Raw genomic sequence first — 23709 nt, 5'->3', positions numbered from 1 at the left:
ACCCGAGTCAGATGAGGAGTACTGTGAACCTGTTCCACTAACAGGCATCTCTTTATGTTTCCTTTTTAAGAGTGGATAAAAGATCTGTAAGGGGACAGTGCAGCTGCTGATTGAGGCTAACAAGATGGCAGGCATGTTTCGTGCCAAATCTAAGAGCTCCCTAGCCAAAGAGGGTGTTTATTTCTTGCGGGGGGGGGGGGGGGAGATTGCTTTCTTCTCTCCTCCATGCAGAATTCCTGACTTCCCTTGGGGTTGCAGGAAGGAGACCAAATTGTCCGATGATGGAAGTGATGGGGGATGATGAAACTGCACTGTGAGGGGGGGGCATGTCTGAACCAGTCTGCTCCTGGCTCTGTCTATGGCAGATTCAGCTGGTCCTGCTTATGGTTTCCCTGGGCCACTGTGCTTTGATGAAACCCCCTTTGGTGGCTGAAGGGCTCTCATCATTTTCTTGCCGTTTTTCAATACATTTGCTGCCTGGCTGTCTGACTCCCCACTGAGGGGGGTGTGCCTGGGGCCTGGCTCCTGGGTCGGAGTAAGGTGGCCAAAGCAAAGCCTTTCCAACCCAGCGGATGAGGAAGCTGGAGTGCACATGAGACCTAAACCTCTCCGCCTGTTCCATGTTGCCGGAATACAGAGCAGGAGGAATGCAGCGTTGGGCTCCTGTTTGGACCTTTCTTCACCATCCCTTGAGCCTGTTACCTGGGCAGGCAGGGGGCTAGGTGGGTGGGCGAGCACTGTGGAAATTCCAGGTAGGAGACTGTTTCTTCAGGATTTTTGATTCTCTCACAGCAGGTGCTGAATTCCACTGCCCTGCAAGTAGTTACAGGAGGCAGAACAAAACTCAGTGGGTCTCTGGAAGGTGGGAGCTAGTTCCCGTCAGTAATCCAATCAGCTTTGATTCTGCCCACAGCTATAGACCCGATCTGTGGATCTAGCCTTGAGAGAGAATCTGAGTTTTTGGATTGGATTCCTGTCTGGGTCGCTTCACAAAAGGTGGTGATTAAAAAAACAAGTTAACCGAAAAAGCAATAACAAGGAGTCCGGTGGCACCTTAAAGACTAATAGATTTATTTGGGCATAAGCTTTTGTGGGTAAAAAAACACTTCTTCAGATCCATGGATGAAAATTACAGATGCAGGCGTTATATACTGACACATGAAGAGTGGGGAGTTACCTTACAAGTGGAGAACAGTGTGGACAGGGCCAATTCGATCAGGGTGAATGTAGTCCACTCCCAATACTTGATGAGGAGGTGTCAATTCCAGGAGAGGCAAAGCTGCTTTTGTAGTGAGCCAGCCACTCCCAGTCCCTATTCAAGCCCAAATTAATGGTGTTAAATTTGCAAACGAATTTTAGTTTTGCGGTTTGAAGTCTGTTTCTGAAGTTTTTTTGTTCAAGTATGGCTACTTTTAAATCTGTTATAGAATGTCCACGAAGATCGAAGTGTTCTCCTACTGGCTTTTGCATGTTACCATTCCTGATGTCCGATTTGTGGCCAAAAAAAAGCAATGTGTCCAAACAGAGTAAATTCTGAACTGCGCTGTTTTTTTAAAAGAAAAAAAATGAATATGCTTTTTCATAAAAATAACTTTTAAAATGTCTACTATGCAGTAATGTTTGTTACTTTTCTTCTGTTTCAGGAGGGTTTGTGGTAGGTGGAATAGTGTCTCCTGAAAAGGATCCATGCAGGAAGGCTAGAGTAAAGAGAAAACATACACCAAAAACAAGTATAAACTTCCTTGAAACTTATTTTGTTTTTTATTTCAATAGCAGTATGGAGCAATGGTTCAGATTATGCACAGTGCTAGCTCTTCACACCCCTCAGTACTTCTTTGGGGGAAAATTTTGTAAGAAGTGTAATTAATGTTAAAACATATTAGTATTAATTAAAACTAACATGTTAGTGTGGACAAGGACATTGGGCTTTAAAACACTGGTCATGGCTAACCCTCGATTAAGAAGAACTTCATGTGGCGAGAAAGGGGGAGCTACTTGAGGGAATCGGAGGTTGGTGATAAACTCAGAGCAATGGGTAAAGAAGGTGAACTGCAGTTCTGTCATTGATCAGCCTATTGGTTAGATAGTGTAAGTTAATGCATGTACTCCTATTATGTGTGGGCAAGCTGCTGTAACTACCAAACGTTTCATGAAAGCAAGCAACACCAATATCATCCCAAAAGGCAATACACGAAGGTCTTACGTATATTGGGAAAACACATTGTGTTAGACAACATGTTGATGTTGAATGATTTTACCTTCAGTGTGGACGAGGACAGTTGTTTTAAAAATGTTAGCTGACTGTGCTGATGAGATAAGTACAGTTCTTGTTCATACTGCAGATGGTGGTGACTGATCTCATTTCCTATGATTGAGTTGGTCTGCAGATGATCACTTAGAACCAAAGCACCATATTCCATCCCAGTAAAGAAGCTGGCTCCTTGTCAGTCTGTTACCTGGTAATGGGTATAATTCCAGAAGCCTGATATTTCTGAGCAGAGGTATTGAGACTTCCTACTTTCTAGAATGGAGTCTATGAGAAAAAAATATAATTTTAACTTGGAAAAGATTTGTGGTGTAGGGCAGGTACGCCTCCCACTAAAACTGCTTTAACTACTTTAAAATGCACAAAACAAAAACTCTGAAGACTTTCACTTGTGAATTTGGATTAGGGCTGTCAAGCAATTAAAAAAATTAATCATGATTAATTGCACTTTTAATAATAGAATACCATTTATTTAAGTACTTTTGGATGTTTTCTACATTTTCAAATATATTGATTTCCATTACAACACAGAATACAAAAGGTACAATGCTCACTTTATATTGATTTTTATTACAAATATTTGTACTGTAAAAAAACAAAAGAAATAGTATTTTTCAATTCACCTAATACAAGTACTGTAGTGCAGTCTCTTTATCATGAAAGTTGAACTTACAAATGTAGACTTATGTACAAAAAAAACCTGCATTCAAAAATAGAACAATGTAAAATTTTAGAGCCTGCAAATCCACTCAGTCCTACTTCTTGTTCAGCCAATTTCTCAGACAAATAAGTTTGGTTACAATTTTTAGAAGATAATGCTGCCTGCTTCTTGTTTACAATGCCACCTGAAAGTGAGAACAGGCGTTCTCATGGAACCATTGTAGCCAGTGTTGCAAGATATTTATGTGCCAGGTCTGCTAAAGATTCATATGTTCCTTCATGCTTCAGCCACTATTCCAGGGGACATGCGTCCATGCTGATGACGGGTTCTGCTCAATAACAATCCTAAAGCAGTGCGGACCATCACATGTTCATTTTCATTATCTGAGTCAGATGCCACCAGCAGAAGGTTGATTTTCTTTTTTGGTGGTTCGGGTTCTGTAGTTTCCACGTCGGAGTGTTGTTCTTTTAAGACTTCTGAAAGCGTGCTCCACACCTCGCCCCTCTCAGATTTTGGAAGGCACTTCAGATTCTTAAACCTTGGGTTGAGTTCTGCAGCTATTTTTACAAATCTCACATTGATATCTTCTTTGCATTTTGTGAAATCTGCTGTGAAAGTGTTCTTAAAATGAACAACATGTTCTGGATCATCATCTGAGACTGCTATAACATGAAATATATGGGAGAATGTGGGTAAACCAGAATAGGGGACATACAATTCTTCCTCAGGAATTCAATCACAAATTTAACGCATTATTTTTTTAATGAGCGTCATCAGCATGGAAGCATGTCCTCTGGAATGGTGGCTGAAGCATGAAGGGGCACACGAATTTTTAGCATATCTGGCAAGTAAATATCTTGCAATGCCAGCTACAAAAGTGCCATGCAAATGCCTGTTCTAACTTTCTGGTGACGTAAAAAAGAAGAGGGCAATATTATCTCCTGTAAATGTAAACAAACTTGTTTGTCTTAGCAATTGGCTGAACAAGAAGTAGGACAGAGTGGACTTGTAGACTCTGAAGTTTTACATTGTTTTATTTTTGAGTGCAGTTATGTAACAAAAAAAATTCTACATTTGTAAGTTGCACTTTCATGACAGAGATTGCACTACAGTACTTGTATGAGGTGAATTGAAAAATACAATTTCTTTTATTATTTTTATAGTGCAGATATTTGTAATCAAAAATAATATACACTTTGATTTCAGTTACAACACAGAATACAATATATATGAAAATGTAGAAAAACATCCAAATATTTAATACATTTCAGTTGATATTCTATTGTTTAAAGGTGCGATTAAAACTGATTAATCGTGATTACATTTTTTAATCACGATTACTTTGAGTTAATCATGTGAGTTAACTGCACTTAATCGACCACCCTAATTTGGATTGAAGACCCATTTACTAAATGTCCTTTTGGCAGCAGGTTTGACCTATTGTGAAATCACTGAAAGAAGATGAGTTTCTGCCATCATTTATCAGGTTCACTTTGAAACCCCCAGTAAAGAGCCCTCTGTCATGGGATATTAATATGTTCCTGATTATGCTAAATATTGCTTTTGAGGCACTTGGTACTTTTGGGGTCACGTTTCCTACCTGGTAAGTCATTTCTGACTTCAGCTGGTAGCAAAATAACTTTAGGTTCTAGTGACTAAACCTTTATACTTTATTTCTTAAGACTAGCTGGTACTTCAGACATCTCTGAATTTTCCTCTGAAGGGGGTGGTAATTTTCCAGTTTAATAAGCCAGTCATCCTCAGAGGCACTCCTTCATCAACACTTCACGAACAACACTGGGTTTTTAGCTGATGCAGACTAAAACCCTTAAATGAAAAAAACTGAGTAAATTTTCTAACATAAATCCCCAAGTTCTACTGAAACCAAGAGAACTATGTTGAAATGTTTGATTGCATCTGTCACTGCTATAGCACATGGAGGCCTGCAGTTTGGAGCGGGTTCATGTGAAAACTTATCTATCTGAGGCAGAGTGGCTTTGTTTCCAACCTTAGATTTGTCCCTGTGTAGGATATCTGCAAAGCTGCCATGTGGTATTCTCCATGTATTTATGAAGTGATATAGGTTGCATTTGACATTGAGAAAGAAATCGAGGTTCTGACTGCTTGTAGGAATTACTCCCCAGTTATAGGGTGCCCAAACTGTCCTGCCCCTTAGTTTGTGTGAGATTTGGGATATCTTACTTTGGTTTGATTACCTTCACTCGTCCTGAAGATTTTTCCTCAGAGGAGTCTTAATTTTCTGTACTTTGCAAGAAGTTACACTGACTTCCTGACATTTGGCTGGAAGATTTACTTTTATTTTAGAAATATCCCTTGAGATTTTAATCTCCAAGTGAAGATCTTGTAAGCTTGTAAAGAAAAGGAAAACCTTCACTTGTAATAATTTTTCTTTGACGGTTTCATCTTTCAGTATTCCCACTCACTCAGTCACCTCCATCAGAATTTAGTAGGGGGAAGGCTTTTTTTGGATTTCATAAAATGTTTAAAATTCTAAGTGGCTTCAGGAACTCCAGTGTCTTTAAAGCAGCAAATGAACAACTTGGATACGTATTGTTGTTACTGTTGTGACAGGAGCAGTTACCACTGTTCTCAGGAGTCCCTGTTTGTCTTGCATAAGAGAGTGACTCCACTGAGAAATTATAGCTTCCAAAATTTAGTATTACAAGTAATTCCCATTTATTAAGAGAGTAGTCTTTCAACCTATTTGAATATTTAAAATTTGGGGAATTATTTAAATCCTTAACTATGCATTTGAATTCTAAAATATTTGGAAAGTGGTGGTGGCATAACATCTCAGGTTGGTTTAAAAATGTACAGTGATTAGTTTTTTTTTTACACTGTTCTTTTGCAGGGAGTCATGTTGCTGAACATTTGAATGTCTCCCTAGCAGATACTTCTAAGCCAACTGCTGTATGGGATCCAACCATTAATGAAGAGGTTTTGCTAGGTAAGTTGCTGAAGTGACTTGACCGGGTTCTGAGGAATTCTGTGACAAGACTGCAGAATTTGGTCCTCCTTTGGGGTCATTCAGGGAAGTATGCTGATCAGGGCTTCCTCTGCACACCTAAACTCTTGAGGTGCTGAGATACCCCTCTTCCTTCCTCATGCAGAAAGTCAGGGGAGCCAGAGAAGGGGAAAAAGGGAGATAGCACACTACTCTAGAATTTTTCAGTCTGCTGCTGAACCTGGTACTTTGGAATCTTACAACAAAGTACTATGCTGAGTACTCAATATGATTAAGAAATTGGAGGATGTACTGTGCTAATGACAAAAATGTTTAATATACATGTGGATATTATTCAGCTTCTGTTAATTTTGTTTTTCTGTAGAGTGTGTTAACACTGGAAATAATCATTCTTGTTTCTTTAATGATGAGTCAGTGGAAATATATAAAAACCTGAACACATCTGTTTTTGCTGCTGGTAAATTGATCTTGAAACCACTTAAAGAAAAGGGGCACCAATTTGTTTACACAGATAATATAGTGAGTACATCGGTTTCCTTATATATTCTTGTATAGCAAAATACCATGTACTGAAAGGCTTTGATACTTTAAAGACCTATTTAGTATTGTTAGAAGTACTCTACTACTTGAAGTTAATGCTGTATTTGTAACTTTTATTAGACATTTTCTTAAAAAGGAATACGTGCAGAAAACATGTTAATGAAACATTTAAATTGTAGAATCCAACACTGAAAAATAAGGGAAATTCACCAAGTTAAATTTTGCTCTACAAAAGTAACTGAGCCACCTGGTACACATTAGCCTCCCTGTGTTCTTCATTAGATGGAAAAAAATATCCATATATTGTTAATAAATACCATAAAATGTAGGTAGCAATGTAAAGTTTTCTTCTCTATTAAGACTTTTACATTTCAAATACCTGTCTTTATTAAATGCTTGATTTCACAACCATAAATTGTAGTGGGTTGGGGGGAGTGATGAGAGGAGTTGAGGGCTTATTGTTTTTTGAGAGTTTTTTGGAAGTTTTAATTTGTATTTATACAAAAAACTTTGGTGTATATGAGGGGGGAAAGTTTTAGCATAAAGGATTTTTTTTGTTAGTACTACAATCATTTTGCAAAGAAAATATCTCACTAATGATAGAATATTTGCTTTTGATTTAATTTCTGAAGGCTTTCCATGTTATCCGTGGCAAGATTATTGTTACCCTTCATAAGACCTCCTATTATCTGACTACAGGAGATTTTTTCTATGTTCCAGAAGGTAAGTACATTTTAAAAACAACTTGTTGCAAAGGGACCAGCTGAAGGGAAAGTATAAGTGGTGGAAACTAAGCTGAGGGGGTGCTAGGAGAAAGATAGGGAATAATTGGATAACATTTGCTGAATTTGGGGATAAGAACCTCATTAAGAGATGAATAAGTCCCAAAGGCAGAGAGAAGTTAATGGTCCATCCTGTGTAAGCAGTAACACAAAACACTGTGTGTTTATGTTGGTTATCTTCATGCTTCAAGTGCACTATGAAGCCAAAAGCTATGCCCTTGTCTTCAATCACTCAATAAGGGCTAGTACAAAGTGTAGCAGTACTACCTGAAGTGTTTAACACTTTCATAAAAGGTTTTGGAAAATCCCTACTATTTTAGCCCAAATAACGGCTATTATATCTTGCTACCAGCAGAAGGCAGGAAAAAGGAAATGGTGTCATCTCCAGCCTGTGAAAGTTACTAGACTGCCAAACACTGTTCAGTTCTTTGATCTTTTCTAGTCCGCTAAACCAGCTTGCTTATTTTGGGATTGGTCTTCAGTTGTGTTTTACCAGTGTAACTTTATGGTTGGTTAGGGATATGATATATATTTTACTGAAAGCTATACCAGTGAAGCCTTATTGTGGATGCAGTTATACCAGCATAAAGGTGATTTAAACCTGTATAATTATTCCCCTTCCTGTACAGGAATGGTTATACCAGTATAAAACACATCTATGCTGACATAACTGCATCCCAGCTAGGTGGCTTGTACGGGTATAATGAAAGTGGTGCAGCTCCACTGTAGGCAAGGTGTAAGTTATCTGGCTTTCAGTGTAATTAGTTTGCAGCTCCGTGTTTTAGCAGAATTTTCTGTCTTTAGGTTAGTAGTCCCAAGCAAAGGGTTAAAGACTTTTCAGGGGCTGGAGATGACATGGTTAGGATGGCTCCTGTCCCCTCTATTGCTCTGGATAATGCATCTTTAAAGGTATATACTGAAACCCTGCAGGATTTAGTCTAGATTGCACCTGCCAGAACACCCTGTCGCTACAAATACTATTAGATGCAGGTTTAATAAATGCAAGCATCTAAAGCCCCTGGTGAATTTCACTATATAATCTTACTACTGGCCCTCTATTGGCTACAGGTACCATGGATGATAATTTCTCATGCAGCTGTCTATCCACCCAATAACTACAGACATCTGACTTTCAAGGACTTACGTGTTCTGTGTGAAAAATATGGTAAAACTACCGAAGCCAATTCCCCTTTGACTATTCTTTCCATGGTTCAGACAGGCACAATTATTTTTACCACCATGTTTAAATATGAGCCTTGTCTAAATTTAGAGCTTCCACCATTATTCCCATCAAGAGTTTGCCCCCTTTGGGAATCATAGGTTTGAAAAGTCCTGACGTGTGGACAGGGACATTGAGTTAAACATACTAAATGCCTTGGAGCTCTGTTCATCTGCAGAAGACTTTTAGTTCTAGCATTTGGATGTGGCCACTTTCAGCAGATGACTGGATCAAGAGTAGTACTAAAATTGCCAGAGAATCCAATCTCCTGTGCCTGTAGAGATAGAAAAGGATTTGGTTGCTCTTGGATCCTGAAATCTGGTAGGAAAGACAAAACATTGACAGAGGAGTTGAGCTGAAAATCAGTTGTACTCAGGTAATGGTCAGTTTTGTGAGAGTTCTCTGTAATTTAAAAAACTGAGGAAAAAAAAACATCATAATGAGAGTAAAAAAGATCTCTCACTTCAAAAGTAAAGAAACTTTGTGAATAAACTTGATACAAGAAAATAGGTGTGACTGAGCTATAAGGAATGACGGTAGCCGAAGCTGAAGAAAGCATTTGAAGTGTTGGATGTTAGAAGCACTGGAAAAAAGCAGTTTTTACTGACTGACTTTCCTCACAAATTTCACAATATTCCACTAGGATATTCCTATTGGTTTGCTGTAATGTTGGAGGGGATTAGAACATCCTTTGTTAGTTTCTAATCATACCTTTTGGGACTTTTTTTACAATGCCTCGCAATTTTGGGGGTGAAAATAGTTTTCTTTATATTGTCACAATTGCTTTTACTATTTTTACTGCTCAGGAAGTTTTCTAAATGAAGTTTTTTAAAAGAACATGTTAAGCTGGTAAATCTTCCTTTATTTGGGGTCTGACATCACAAAAGTTGTTTCCTGTTTTCATCTGCTGGTAGGAGATTATAATTAAGGCTAAGATTTAGTCACAGATATTTTTAGTAAAAGTCATGGAGAGGTCACGGGCAGTAAACAAAAATTCACTGCCCCTGACCTGTCTGACTTTTACTATAAATACCCATGACTAAACCTTAGCTACTCCTAGGGCACCGCTGCTCTGCGGGGTCCCGGTGGCCGACGGCTGGCCCCTGCTCAGGTTGCAGCGGTTGACTGCCTATGTCCGCCCACTGTTTTGAGGCTCCTGGGGCAGCTCTCCGTCAGTCCCTGGGGCCACTGCTGCTCCAGCAGTCCCTGGGGCCAGCCACACCGGCCACTACTCGGGCAGTCCCTGGGGCCAGCCACACCAGCCACTGCAGCTGTGGAAGTCAAACGTGTTGTGGAAAGTCACGGAATCTGAGACTTCTGTGACCTCCGTGACAGATACGCAGCCTTAGTTATAATATGGTCTGAGTTGGCATATTATGGGACTGAAGGAAACCCAATTAGCTGCATGTTAAAAATGGTCTTTTCTATTATTTTCCTCTTTGTAATTATTCCTTGCTGTAATAATTTGAGGGAGGGATAATTGTTTCATTAGTTATGACCTGTTCAGTTAATCAGATACAGGAACAGTCTGAACTTTTTCCAGGCAATCATGTTCCTGTATAAAAAGTAAATGTTGGATTTTTTCCCCAGTCCCTTTTGGGGGAAGAGATTTATTATTTTACTATTGTGTGATCAATTCCATTATACACAGCTTTTGGGAAATCTTTTGATCAGTTCATCTCTGTTCTGGATTTGGTTCCAATTTAATACAGGTTCAGGAGGTTGTCGTTTCTCTAGTTGCTATCTTTCTCATTAGCCCAAAAGTGAAATCTTGTGGTAAAACAGGTTCTTCTTAAACCTCTTCACAGTAAAGGGCCGAAAATTTAAGTCCCTGACTTAGGCGGGTGACATGGATGCAAAGTTCATCTCAATAATAATGAATTAATTCCAATCTGTGGTGGAAATAAGTAGTTCAGAATATTAGGATTGGAGGCAGAAAAAGGGATCAAGTTGTTGCCAGAAGCCCACATTAAGAACCTCTTTCACTGAAAGGAATAAGTCTTGGTGAAAGACTTTGGGCATTGTATGAACATCTATTTGATCTCCCTTGAGCATTCAGTTCCCTTAGATCCTTGACATCTCTCTGAAAGCAGAGCCTCAGACCCAAAACTGAAGGGTAAGAGGTCCACACGGGCTATCCGGAGTTTAGGGAAGACCTACCACTTACTGTAGAGAGTTCAGCAATGGAGGCTGCTTCTCAAGAACAGATTCTGGAGCCAAAAATAGCAGTTTTCAGAGTAGCAGCCATGTTAGTCTGTATTCGCAAAAAGAAAAGGAGTACTTGTGGCACCTTAGAGACTAACCAATTTATTTGAGCATAAGCTTTCGTGAGCTACAGCTCACTTCATCAGATGAAGTGAGCTGTAGCTCACGAAAGCTTATGCTCAAATAAATTGGTTAGCCTCTAAGGTGCCAAAAATAGCAGTGAGATCCACAACCATTATAGCCAAAATTATAGGTAGAGCGAGGGGAATTGCTGTAGTTACTGTCAGATTTGAGGCACTTGAAACTGATAGCCTCTGTTACAATGCACTGACATCTGGTAAGAGTTTTGGGTATTTTTGGGGTGGCTGAGTTTTTTACTCTGGTCTCAGAATCCCCATCTGGTTGTAAGATCACTAGATGGAGCTAGAACCAACGATTACTACGGTTGTGAGTGTTAGCCAGCAACTGAGCAAATCTGGATCTAGTGACTGGGGCTCTTCAGGTACCCAGAGTTTACTTTCAAAGCCTTCTTTAGAAAAGAAAAGCAGCAGGCACTGCTCCCCCTCATTACAGGCATAAAGGGTACTTAGCCACTCCCTTAGGGGCATCTTTTCCCTGATACCTTTCAGGCTGCAGTTGCGCTGATCCATTGGACGTTTGAGCATCACATAACACACATTATTTACAATCTAACCTCTTTTTACATTTAGCCACAGCCCTACTGCAGTGATGCATCCTGGCAAATGCCTGTCTGCAGTCTCCCAGGAGTAGAGTGATAGTTACACCCTGAGCCCTTGAAGTATTCCATTTATCTGCACCTGAATACTGTTCCTAGCTATAACATCTGCAAGGAAGGCAGCAAGTTACCAACTTTGGCTGATTATTTATTGCATTAAGTTGGTCTTGCATCTGCACACTAATGTTCTGTTTAAAATTGTCATAAAATTCCACTTCAATCAGTTTGACACCGCTGGTTTGGTTTCTGAAACTACATAATTTACCTGTCAAGGCGAGGTTACACAAGTTGGATGTTAAGAGGGACAAACTTTTTGTTAATTACCCAGTTTTTTCCCTTCCAAGATAAATTTAAAATGGAATCTATTCCATATTAGTTTGCTGTAAATGGATCAGACATAAGCTTGTTATGACTTTAATTAGTGATGATTCTGAAGTAGACAGTTAGTTTCACTAGGCTGAAGGCAGCTTTGATGGAACTTCATGTAACATTGTGATGGGATCCCTGGGTACAACCTGGAACTGGGCTATCGCTGGGTCCCCTTAATTCTCCAGCCTGCATGGTCTCTCTCAATGCTTTGCTAGTGACCAGCAGCAAACCCCTCCAGGTGCTGTTATCTCTCAGTACAACAGCATGTGATGCCCTACGCCCAGCTAGATTGCATGTATGCTCCCTGAACCACTCACAAATCACACAGAGATAGGCACCAGCAAATCTCCCAACCCCCAATCTTGCATCCAAGGAATATACCGTCTTGCCCTGATCAGAAGCCTGACTAGTGTAAGTTTTTTACTGAGTCCACCCCTCCCTTGATGTGGAGAGTGGACACATTAGCCTTTGTAAACTGAACTGAGATTTCCCAGCCACTTCAAGCAAAACACACTGTTTTGGGTAACATATAAAACAGATTTATTAACTACAAAAAGATAGATTTTAAGTGATTATAAGTGGTAGGCACAAAAGGTCAGATATAGTTACCAAAGAAAATAAAGGGTAAGTGCACAGTCTAAATCTTAAACCTTATTAGACTAGGCAGTATTTAGATCAAGCAGTTTTTCTCACCCCACTGGATGTTGCAGGTAGGATACAGTTCTTAATACACAGGCTTCCGCTTTATGCCTGGGACCAGTCTCCTCAGTTCAAGTCTTTGTCTTTCCAGGGTTCTTCTTGCTTTCAGTGTAGGTGAGGGAGGAGAAAGTTAAAAGCACAATGCCCCTGTCCCTTATACTCTTAATTCTTGTCTATGGACAGAATCTAGCCCAGGCATACCTGATGGGACTTGCTGAGTCACAGGGTTGAGTAGTCCCCATTGTGTGGTGCTTCTCTTACAGAATTGTCAATCCTTTACAACTCCACTACTGAACTCAAAATCACTTAACTTCATACACATTAATGATATACATATTTTGATAGAACAGTGAGTTTCAGCAGATCGTGCCCTTTCATATAGTATCTTACATGACATACTTTGAATGAAATATAATTATATGACGGATGAATATGGGGTTTCAGGGTGCTGCTTTGAGGTACAGAGTGCCACAAATATCTATTAGAGAAGTGCAAAGTTGCCACTGGATCTCTGTTTATAACTTCTTGTAACAATAATTCAGGGGTGGTCAACCTGTGGCTCTGGAGCCACATGTGGCTCTTCAGAAGTTAATGTGTGTTATAGGCACCGACTCTGGGGCTGGAGCTACAGGTGCCAACTTTTCAGGGTGCCGAGGGGTGCTCACAGCTCAACCCCTGGCTCTGCCACAGGCCCTGCCCCCCCTCCCCTTAGCCTGCCATGCCCTCGCTTCTCCCACTTCCTCCCTTCTCCCCGCCCCCCCCCCCCCCCAGCCTCTTGCATGCCACAAAACAGCTGATGGGGAGGGAGGGAAGGGGAGGCAGTGATTGGCAGGGCCGCTGGTAGGCAGGAGGCTCTGGGAGTGGGGGTGGTGGGACTGATGGGGGGCTGCTGACATATTACTGTGGCTCTTTGGCAATGTACATTGGTAAATTCTGGCTCCTTCTCAGGCTGGCCACCCCTGCAATAATTTCTCAACCTGGCATCCTGTTCTGGCTGTCACTGTTCAGTTAGTGCTCAGCCCTCCTTCAGGAGGTTGATCTGCAGTGGCAATTTCTGAAGGGAAAAAATTGACTAATTACCTGTGACTGGTAAGATCTCTGTGTATGGCCTCTACAGATCTATGCTTAACTTCCATCCTTCTCCACTTCCTTAGGGTCCATCTCTTGGTATTCTGAATAAGTGGAGAGGCATTGAAGGTGGTAGGGGCTGTAGACTTCATATCAAAAGCCTTACTCTACAGGAAGTATGTACCCTTTTAAATGGCTCTAAGTTTGTGGTGCTGTAAGCATACAAATCGCTAGTGACGATCTGCAGACATTACTCTTGAGAACTCTGATTACAAGTTTGAACCCTTTGATGGGATAGCCTTGTTTTTTTTTCTTGGTGTGAAAATCACGGCTTTTATTAAAGTTCTCATAACTGTTGATGGCCCAATCTTACACATTTCCTTCAAGACACCCCTCAATACACATCCTCTTAAAATTAGTCTAACTCTATATCAAAATAAGCAATTCTAGATGCAATTTTTTTCCTCCCGACTATTAATACATTTTAAATTAAATTCAGACTTTGGTGGCTTGCCCATTATCTTGCTTCGGAATTATGGATGAAATCCTGTTTAGGTTGCCGACCTATCCTAACTGCCAAAGAGTTCAAAATGCCTATAGGAAAAGTGTTCAAAGTTAAGTAATGCTACAGCAATGTGGTCATAATGCAATAAAACGTTCTGATGACTTTTTATTCTTTTACTCTTAGGAAATGGATACAACATACGCAATCTCCTGAATGAGGAAAGTATTCTTCTCTTCACACAGCTGAAAGGAGAAAGGTGGGGAAAATAACTTTGTACATAAAGGTTTTAACTAAAATATATTTCAAGTTTGTGTGCAGTGTGGTTTTCTATTATCCAATTACTCTTGAATATAAAAGGGCCTTTTATGTCCATCTGAACATTCTATTTCTTAAAAATTTGCATTTTTAAATGTTATAGGTGTGCGTATACAAAGTAATTTTTCCACTACCAAAAATAGGACACCTGAGCTCCTATGGAATTAAGAATCCTTTTTTTGTCAAAAGGAAGGTGATATGATTGAGCAGCTCATAAAAATGTTTTTTAAAACTTTTATTTCTAATTAGCAGTAAGTATTATGAAACCTATAACTTTCAAGCTGAGTAAAATGTCATCCCAAAATGGTTTTGTTAAAAATATATTACTCTAAATACACACTGATCTTTACAAATACAGACATTTGAAGAGCTTGAACTGTATGCAGTTTTTAGAATAGGTACCTTAAGTTTGACTCTTAAGTAACTTGATTTTCAAAACTGCTGGGCACCCAACACCTCCCAGAGAGTTGTCATGCCCAAATTTAGAACTCAAAAATAAAACAGAGTGGTCCTGAAATTACACAGATTATTGAGAAATGGTCTATGGCTTCCATAGTCTAAGTAAGTACATGCACTGAGACTGAGCTTCAAATCCTAAAGCCAGAAAATTAAGGCACTTAGAGTCCCTTGTACCAATTAACTCTGATCTCCTGTGTGTATACAGTATAAAAACTTGATTCTGTAACAGAGAGGTAGTGGTATTAATTTTTTAAAAATCAGATCTTAATAAATGAATTGTTAAGTTTTGAACTATAGCGTATGGTTGAAAATTTATACCAGCTTGTCCTGTGCCCTCTCCTCAAGTCATCCATGGTGGATATTGTTAGAGATTGCAGACAATTGTGAGATTTTTCACATGCCCTTTTCAAATGCAAAATGCCTCACTTTCTGAAACTAGACCAATGGAAAGTTGGTGTTTGGGTAAGTTTTGGACAGTATTATTTTTTTATGGTAGATTTTCTATATTGCTTGTCACAGCACATACCTCAGGCCTCTCTTTATCTTTGTGTCATTCATAATAGCAATTACAATTGTCTGTCCAGTTTGATGTCACTGCACTGTAATGTATCTCAGGGGACAAGACGTTAACCAGAGCTGACAACTTTTCTCTCTGCTATCTCTGAATGTCTCTTTGTAACAACTGTATTTTCTCCTGGCAGTTCAGTGCTTTCATCTTTCTTCCTTTTTTTGAAAAAGAAAGATGAGATCTAAGTAATCTCTCTTGACACATCCTATGTTGCTTGACAAATTACCTCTCGTTGAAATTAATGAACCTTCATCTCATTGGTAACCCATTCCCCCCATTCAATAACAATCTGACTGAATGCTGGACTATTTCCAAGTTGTCTTTTGTATACATTGGAATACAGATTTTCATTTTAATCATTTAGAAGTCTGATCACGCTGCATGCTGAGTCTTCTTGTCCTTATCAATTTATTGTTTAATGCCTAACAAATATAGTTTCTTTGTCAAGTTTTAACAGAATTGATGGTCATAAATGAAAATAAAATACAGCTTTTATATTTAATTTTTTACAGATGAAAATATGAATATTTAAGTCGAACATCCCGAAGGTTTATTATAATGCTTGAGGACCTGTTAGAATCCCTTCTCTGCAATCCCACCTAACACTGAAAGTTGAAATGGTCAGAGAGAGAGTACTATTCTCCTCAGGTTTCCATGGCCAGCGATCCCAGGAGGCTTCCGCAAACTTGTTGATTTTCAAGCCAAGAATTTTATTTAATTTTATTGGCCTGGGGTTAACATTCTAGACCAGGAAAATGCTGAGATCGAAGATCTCAAATGTGTGTATCAACATTAGGGACAGTTGTTTTTTGACAAAACAGAGAGATGTAAATGGGATCAAAGGGAGTCACTGAATTACTAGGCACACTCCTGCTTTGTATACTTATCAGATTGCCATGGTTTAAATAAGACATTTTAATTGTCTAGGCACATATTTAGAGTACTTCTGTATGAATTTGATCCATTTAGTGTTAAGACTGCTTCACTATCAATAAGCAATTTAATTATCTTCACAAAATGTTTGTTAGTGCATTGTTAAAATATTACCGGCAGAGCTAGTGTTAATGCCAATAGTTGTTCTTCGAGTGTTTGCAGGTGTATGTTGGACTCAGGTGTGCACATCCTCAGTGTGTCATAGTTGGAGAACTTTGTGTAATAGTACCTGTCGGGGTGGTGCATGTGCCCTGTGCCACCTCAGGCCCCCTCCTGAGGCTACGTAAAAGGGTCGCACTGCCCCTGTGCCCCCAGTTCCTTCTTACTACTTGCAGCCTGAGTCGGAGATCCCTGTGCAGTTTACTTTACAGTTACTGCGTTACAGTGAGTTTTCTCTGTTGTTTTTGAAGATTGTTAGTAGTAGTTTAGTACCCACTACTTAGTTTGTATTCATTTTAAGTAGTTAGTTTGAAATCTAGTGATATGACCTCACCAGGTTGAAGATCCCCCCACACACACTGATCGCACAGTGCTTGCTGTGTCTGGATGAGTGACGCAGCAGAAACGTGCAGTATCTGCTGGTCATTCAAGAGAATGCAAATTCCTGGAGAACTGTATCTCAAACAGCACCTCGTGGAAAAGCCAGGAGGCCTGATTAAACACCAGGGCCTTTGACAGATCATCTGGCCCCTTACACTGCCTCGAAGGGGGCAGTGGTCTCATATAGACCTCTAGACCAGCTATATATGAAGACTACAGAATGAGTGTATGGTTCATTCTGAATATGTGGGTATTTTATTTTACCTTGCATCTTTTACCTTGATAGTATGGCAACTGCCAACCACATTAGAATTCTTAACGTTTACCTCTACTATGCTCCATGACTTCCTCGATAGTAATGAGGACCTCTGGGAAAATCATGAACGTACAGTGTACTCCTGAAGCCAAGTGTCTAGACAGCAGATGGTGTGGATAACGTTAGCCTCCCAGGCTAGTCAAGTTTCATTACGGCCTAAGATAAGGATAAACCACAACTATTCAAATATTCTCCCTTTTCTGAATTACCTCTGCCATTGCACAGGAAAAGGAGGAAGTAGAAAAAGCTGAATAGGAGTTGAAAGCTGTTTGAGGACCCACTACCTGTGAATCACTTTGTTGAAAGTCTTGGTAGTGATTGTTATGCTAAACTTCTGGCACACATCAAAATAGTGAAGATGAATTGGCTTCACAGTACCTTGTATTTGGTTTGTCAGCTGCTAACTAACTTCAAAGCTATCTGCAAAAGTGCTTGGACATTCCAAGAATATCATTCCTTTGAAAGAGGGGTTTGGAGTGGAGAAGTTGATAGCTGCCTTCCAGTAGCTTCCTTAACAAGAAAGCCCAATGTGTTTGAGTTAACACAAGCAACAAAGGCATTTAAGCTGGTAAAGAACAAAGTCTGAGCTAAGTGAGGTCTCAGAAAGTCTGGTTTTTATTTATTTAAGTAGCAGTGCTTGCTTATGATCCTGGTGCTAGCTATTCTATTAAAATGCAGCCCCAGCCAAAGCTGCTATGTCTAGTGTGTAGAGTTTGGAGAAGGTGTGCAGATATCTCCAAATTAGGTGCCTTGACTCTTCAGTGGACATCTGTACCTTCTTGTTCTGCCCACAGACTTAGTTTAATCTTCCTTGGACAGACTTCATTTTGAGATAAATAATGGAATACATTATTAAACCAACTAGTGATAGTGGAGGAGTAGACGTTTCCTTGGCCCCACAGTATGCCATGAAAAGGGAGTCTGAGTTCCTAAAACGGAATTGCAATGCACATAAAACTGGCTTTAATGACATATAGTTTATGGAAAATTTTCTCTTTAGGGGAGAAGGAAAAGCAGAATTGGAAAACATACTGGTAGTTGTGAAAATCAAACACTTTTTGAAAAATGTAGTCCTACATTTATAAATCTTGTCTAGCCTATTACTAGAAATAGTTGCACTGTATGTAAGGGAGCAGTATGACTGCTCAGAGCTCAAGTATGAAACTGCAGAAAAAACTGAGAGTCTCTGGATTAAGTTTAGAAGTGTGAGCAACAAGGGTGATGTCGTGGTGGGAGTCTGCTATAGACCACCAGACCAGGGGGGTGAGGTGGACGAGCCTTTCTTCCGGCAAGTCGCAGAAGCTACTAGATGGCACGCCCTAGATCTCATGGGTGACTTCAATCATCCTGATATCTGCTGGGAGAGCAATACAGCGGTGCACAGACAATCCAGGAAGTTTTTGGAAACTGTAGGGGACAATTTCCTGGTGCAAGTGCTGGAGGAACCAACTAGGGGTGGAGCTCTTCTTGACCTGCTGCTCAAAAACTGGGAAGAATTAGTAGGGGAAGCAAAAGTGGATGGGAACCTGGGAGGCAGTGACCATGAGATGGTCGAGTTCAGGATCCTGACACAAGGAAGAAAGGAAAGCAGCAGAATACGGACCCTGGACTTCAGAAAAGCAGACTTTGACAACCTCAGGGAATTGATGGGCAAGATCCCCTGGGAGAATAACATGAGGGGGAAAGGAGTCCAGGAGAGCTGGCTGTATTTTAAAGAATCCTTATTGAGGTTACAGGGACAAACCATCCTGATGTGTAGAAAGAATAGTAAATATGGCAGGCGACCAGCTTGGCTTAACAGTGAAATCCTTGCTGATCTTGAACACAAAAAAGAAGCTTACAAGAAGTGGAAGATTGGACAAATGACCAGGGATGAGTATATAAATATTGCTCGGGCATGTAGGAATGGAATCAGGAAGGCTAAATCACACCTGGAGTTGCAGCTAGCGAGGGATGTTAAGAGTAACAAGAAGGGTTTCTTCAGGTATGTTGGCAATAAGAAGAAAGCAAAGGAAAGTGTGGGCCCCTTACTAAATGAGGGAGGCAACCTAGTGACAGAGGATGTGGAAAAAGCTAACGTACTCAATGCTTTTTTTTGCCTCTGTCTTCACGAACAAGGTCAGCTCCCAGACTACTGCACTGGGCAGCACAGCATGGGGAGGAGGTGGCCAGCCCTCTGTGAAGGAAGAAGTTGTTCGGGACTATTTAGAAAAACTGGTCGTGCACAAGTCCATGGGGCTGGATGCGTTTCATCCGAGAGTGCTAAAGGAATTGGCGGATGTGATTGCAGAGCCATTGGCCGTTATCTTTGAAAACTCATGGCGATTGGGGGAAGTCCCAGAAGATTGGAAAAAGGCTAATGTAGTGCCCATGTTTAAAAAAGGGAAGGAGGATGATCCAGGGAACTACAGGCCAGTCAGCCTCACCTCAGTCCCTGGAAAAATCATGGAGCATGTCTTCAAGGAATCAATTCTGAAGCACTTAGAGGAGAGGAAAGTGATCAGGAACAGTCAGCATGGATTCACCAAGGACAAGTCATGCCTGACTAATCTAATTGCCTTCTATGATGAGATAACTGGTTCTGTGGATGAAGGGAAAGCAGTGGACGTGTTATTCCTCGACTTTAGCAAAGCTTTTGACACGGTCTCCCACAGTATTCTTGCCAGCAAGTTAAAGTAGTATGGGCTGGATGGATGCACTACAAGGTGGGTAGAAAGTTGGCTAGATTGTTGGGCTCAACGGGTAGTGATCAATGGCTCCATGTCTAGTTGGCAGCTGGTATCTAGCGGAGTGCCACAAGGGTCGGTCCAGGGGCCGGTTTTGTTCAATATCTTCATTAATGATCTGGAGGATGGTGTGGATTGCACCCTCAGCAAGTTTGTGGATGACACTAAACTGGGAGGAGTGGTAGATACGCTGGAGGGTAGGGATAGGATACAGAGGGACCTAGACAAATTGGAGGATAGGGCCAAAAGAAATCTGATGAGGTTCAACAAGGACAAGTGCAGAGTCCTGCACTTAGGACGGAAGAATCCAATGCACCACTACAGACTAGGGACCAAATGGCTCGGCAGCAGTTCTGCAGAAAAGGACCTAGGGGTGACAGTGGACGAGAAGTTGGATATGAGTCAACAGTGTGCCCTTGTTGCCAAGAAGGCCAATGGCATTTTGGGGTGTATAAGTAGGGACATTGCCAGCAGATCGAGGGACGTGATCGTTCCCCTCTATTCAACATTGGTGAGGCCTCATCTGGAGTACTGTGTCCAGTTTTGGGCCCCACACTACAAGAAGGATGTGGATAAATTGGAGAGAGTCCAGCGAAGGGCAACAAAAATGATTAGGGGACTGGAACACATGAGTTATGAGGAGAGGCTGAGGGAACTGGGATTGTTTAGTCTATGGAGAGAAGAATGAGGGGGGATTTGATAGCTGCTTTTAACTACCTGAAAGGTGGATCCAAAGAGGATGGATCTAGACTATTCTTAGTGATAGCAGATGACAGGACAAGGAGTAATGGTCTCAAGTTGCAGTGGGGGAAGTTTAGGTTGATATTAGGAAAAACTTTTTCACTAGGAGGGTGGTGAAACACTGGAATGCGTTACCTAGGGAGGTGGTGGAATCCCCTTCCTTAGAAGTTTTTAAGGTCAGGCTTGACAAAGCCCTGGCTGGGATGATTTAGTTGGGGATTGGTCCTGCTCTGGGCAGGGGGTTGGACTAGATGGCCTCCAGAGGTCCCTTCCAACTCTGTTATTCTATGATTCTATGAAATGTTTCCGATATACTCCAGTAGGTGGACCTCTAAGCACAGTTATTTTTTAGTTCAGCATCTGTATTCGGCTATTTTAGGGGGTTTGTATAATGCACATCATTTACATGGTACAATAACTTTATCCAAGGAAATAGGACAACCTGTCATTTTATTTACTTGATAGACCATAGTGATGTCTATTGTATAATGCTATATAAAAGTGAGGTTGGATGACTCTAGTTAGGTAATAGAATACAGAGCATTTTATCTAGTAAGTTACTTGTTCAGATATGAGCCAGGTTAGTATTGAACAAGATTGAGGTTTTCTGTTAGCTGTACTTTTTGAGGTATGAGATGAAATGGTGACATCAGTTTACTTTTTCTTGGGCACATCCATATCATAGTTACCATACTTTTGGTAGGCTTAGCAGAGAGATCAAGGATCGAAGGTACCTGAAGACTGAACTTCTCTGTTATTGCAGGACGTGGTACATCCATACCATGGGCATGAAAAAGACACAATGGCATTACAGTGTGTTATTCCATTGATGCCTCCAGAGATGTGCCTGGTCTGCTGACAAAAATTTAAGGCTTCAAGGCTGTCAGTTTAACACATTTTACGAAAACTAATCAAGAGCTAAAGCCAAAAACATGTTATGCCCCAGTGTAGTTTCTAACATGATTGATTTATTTGCTTTGTGCTGAGTCTGAGTCCACATCAGCTGACTTGGACTTGCAAGGTTCGGGCTGCGGGGCTAAAAGTAGCAGTGTAGACTTTCCCACTTGGACTGGAGCTCAGGCTCAGAGTCCAGGCTCCAGCTATTTTTAGCTCTGCAGTTCAATTCCTGTGAACCCAAGTCACTTGACCTGGGCTCTGAGTCTCTATGCCACTGTAAAGACATACCCTTAGTCCCAGGTGGTACAAAACTGACTCAAGTGCATCATATAAGCCTCTGGAACAAAGTGTCTTGTTTAAGTAAGGGTCTGGATGTATTCTGTTGATTTTGTAGTTTGTTCACCTGAGAAAGAGGAACAACTTACCAGTACCTCCCTGAAGTAAAGGACGGCCCAGTTTACAGACTAGTGTGGCAACAGAGATTGATCCTTGTTCATTCCTGATCCGTTGAACCAGACACTTGCCTGTGGACAAAGACATTTTTTGTTGGTTGGTTGTGAAAGAACACTGAGTAAAATCTCTTGTGTGTGTACGCTTCCTCCGGTGTCGTGGTCATTTGTTAGGTCTGGGGGCAGCCAACTGAAATGCTCTCTGCTTGAGCCTCGTTTATATGCCCAAATGCCCCACAACAAATTTTTTACTATAAAGTTGAAGACATTTACAGCAGTACTCATACTGGTTGCGCACGTGGAGAGCCTGCCCCCCCGCTCTGAGTGTACCTTACTAGTTCATGAGCGCGACTGGTCTCCTCAGTTCCTTCTCTACTGTCCCCGGCCTGAGACGGAGGTCAGCAGACTCATTAGAGACTTTCTCTCCCTTTGTTACAATTACCTTTCTAGTTAGTTAGTTTGTTACCAGTAGTACTTAGTTTCCATCTCTCTCTCTCTCTCTCTCTCTCAAAAAAATACTTTCTTTATTCCTGTCAGCGACAGCCGCTTCCAACATGCCTGGCTCCCCAGGCTTTAAGCGCTGCTCTACCTCCAATGATGCCATCCCCCTGTCGGATGGCCATTCAAAATGCATAAAATGTTTGGGGGAGTCCCACATCCCCTCCCAAAACGTGCCCACTGCAGCAAGCTTAAATATAGGGCATGGAAGGACACGAAGCTGAGACTAAAACTGCTCCTCCTCCAGAAATCCTTAGGGTCAGCTTCAGACCCAGGTGGTGACTCTGGCTCCGCTGCACACCACAACCCCCCCGCCTCAAAGAAGGACAAAAAAAGTCCAAAAAATGGCACCTTCTCTCACCCGCAAAGGGAACTTCGTGGGAAAAGAGTTCCCTGGGCGGGTCTACAGCCTCCCTCCCGGCGCTTCCCTGGCTGAGCACTTTTGACGTGCTGGGCTCCTCCGGCGCTGCGTGAAACCCGGCTGCAGCGGTACCGCAAAGCTTCAGGCGCCTGCCTCTCATATGGCACCATTCGGCACCGTTTCTGTCGTGGAGCCAACACAGGCTGATAGGCCTGACCCCCCGCGGGCTGTTCTTGCTCTCCCGGCACCGGCACCTGCTGGGCTGGCCAGCAGTGAAACAACGCTTAGGACACTGGTGCAGAGGAACTTTTCTTCATAGCAGATTCCTCTTGCACAGCCCTCACCTCACAGAGGAGCTCCAGCACTGCAGTTTACACAGTCAAGGGACCTGCTGGTGTCGCCCATCCTGCAGTCACCAATACTTAATGCCTACGTCTCTCCAAATGCTCAGTCAGGGTCTGGACAGCCTTCATCCAGTGATGAGGAAGCTAGACTGCAGGGGAAATGCTCACCATATCAAATCTCCCATCCTCAGACCCCAATCAATAGAAGTCATAGAAAAATTACCTCATCCTACTCTCAGGATCCTGCCCCGTGGTATGTAAACCCCTGGATGGCACCACCTATGCCCTTCCCACCACTGGCAATATTGGACCCCCCCCGGGGATACTGTTCCTGACGGCTTGTAGTCCATCTTTGTGTGGAATGTTGGTGTAGAGGGCTTCTACATCCATAGTGGCTAGGATGGTGTTTTCAGGAAGATCACCGATGGATTGTAGTTTCCTCAGGAAATCAGTCGTGTCTTGAAGATAGCTGGGAGTGCTGGTAGCGTAGGGCCCACCTGAAGTGTACAGCCCCCCAGCCTGAAGC

The 23709-nt window shown here is 41.5% G+C and overlaps 1 protein-coding gene across 4 annotated transcripts in view; it reads left to right on the top strand.

Moving 5' to 3' along the window:
- Positions 1 to 23709, top strand: part of CENPC (centromere protein C) — a 68067-nt gene that overhangs the window by 38655 nt on the left and 5703 nt on the right. For 3 of the 4 annotated variants that reach the window (XM_074950334.1, XM_074950332.1, XM_074950333.1), the window contains 5 exons: positions 1644 to 1730; positions 5800 to 5895; positions 6278 to 6432; positions 7086 to 7176; positions 14220 to 14292. In XM_074950334.1, the coding sequence (XP_074806435.1) occupies positions 1644 to 1730; positions 5800 to 5895; positions 6278 to 6432; positions 7086 to 7176; positions 14220 to 14292 (502 nt within the window). The remainder of the gene's footprint in view (positions 1 to 1643; positions 1731 to 5799; positions 5896 to 6277; positions 6433 to 7085; positions 7177 to 14219; positions 14293 to 23709) is intronic. The other variant, XM_074950335.1, reaches the window with a different exon arrangement.

This window comes from Natator depressus, chromosome 4, assembly GCF_965152275.1.
Source record: "Natator depressus isolate rNatDep1 chromosome 4, rNatDep2.hap1, whole genome shotgun sequence".
NCBI lineage: Eukaryota > Metazoa > Chordata > Testudines > Cheloniidae > Natator > Natator depressus.
This window is presented reverse-complemented; position numbering and strand designations above follow the sequence as displayed.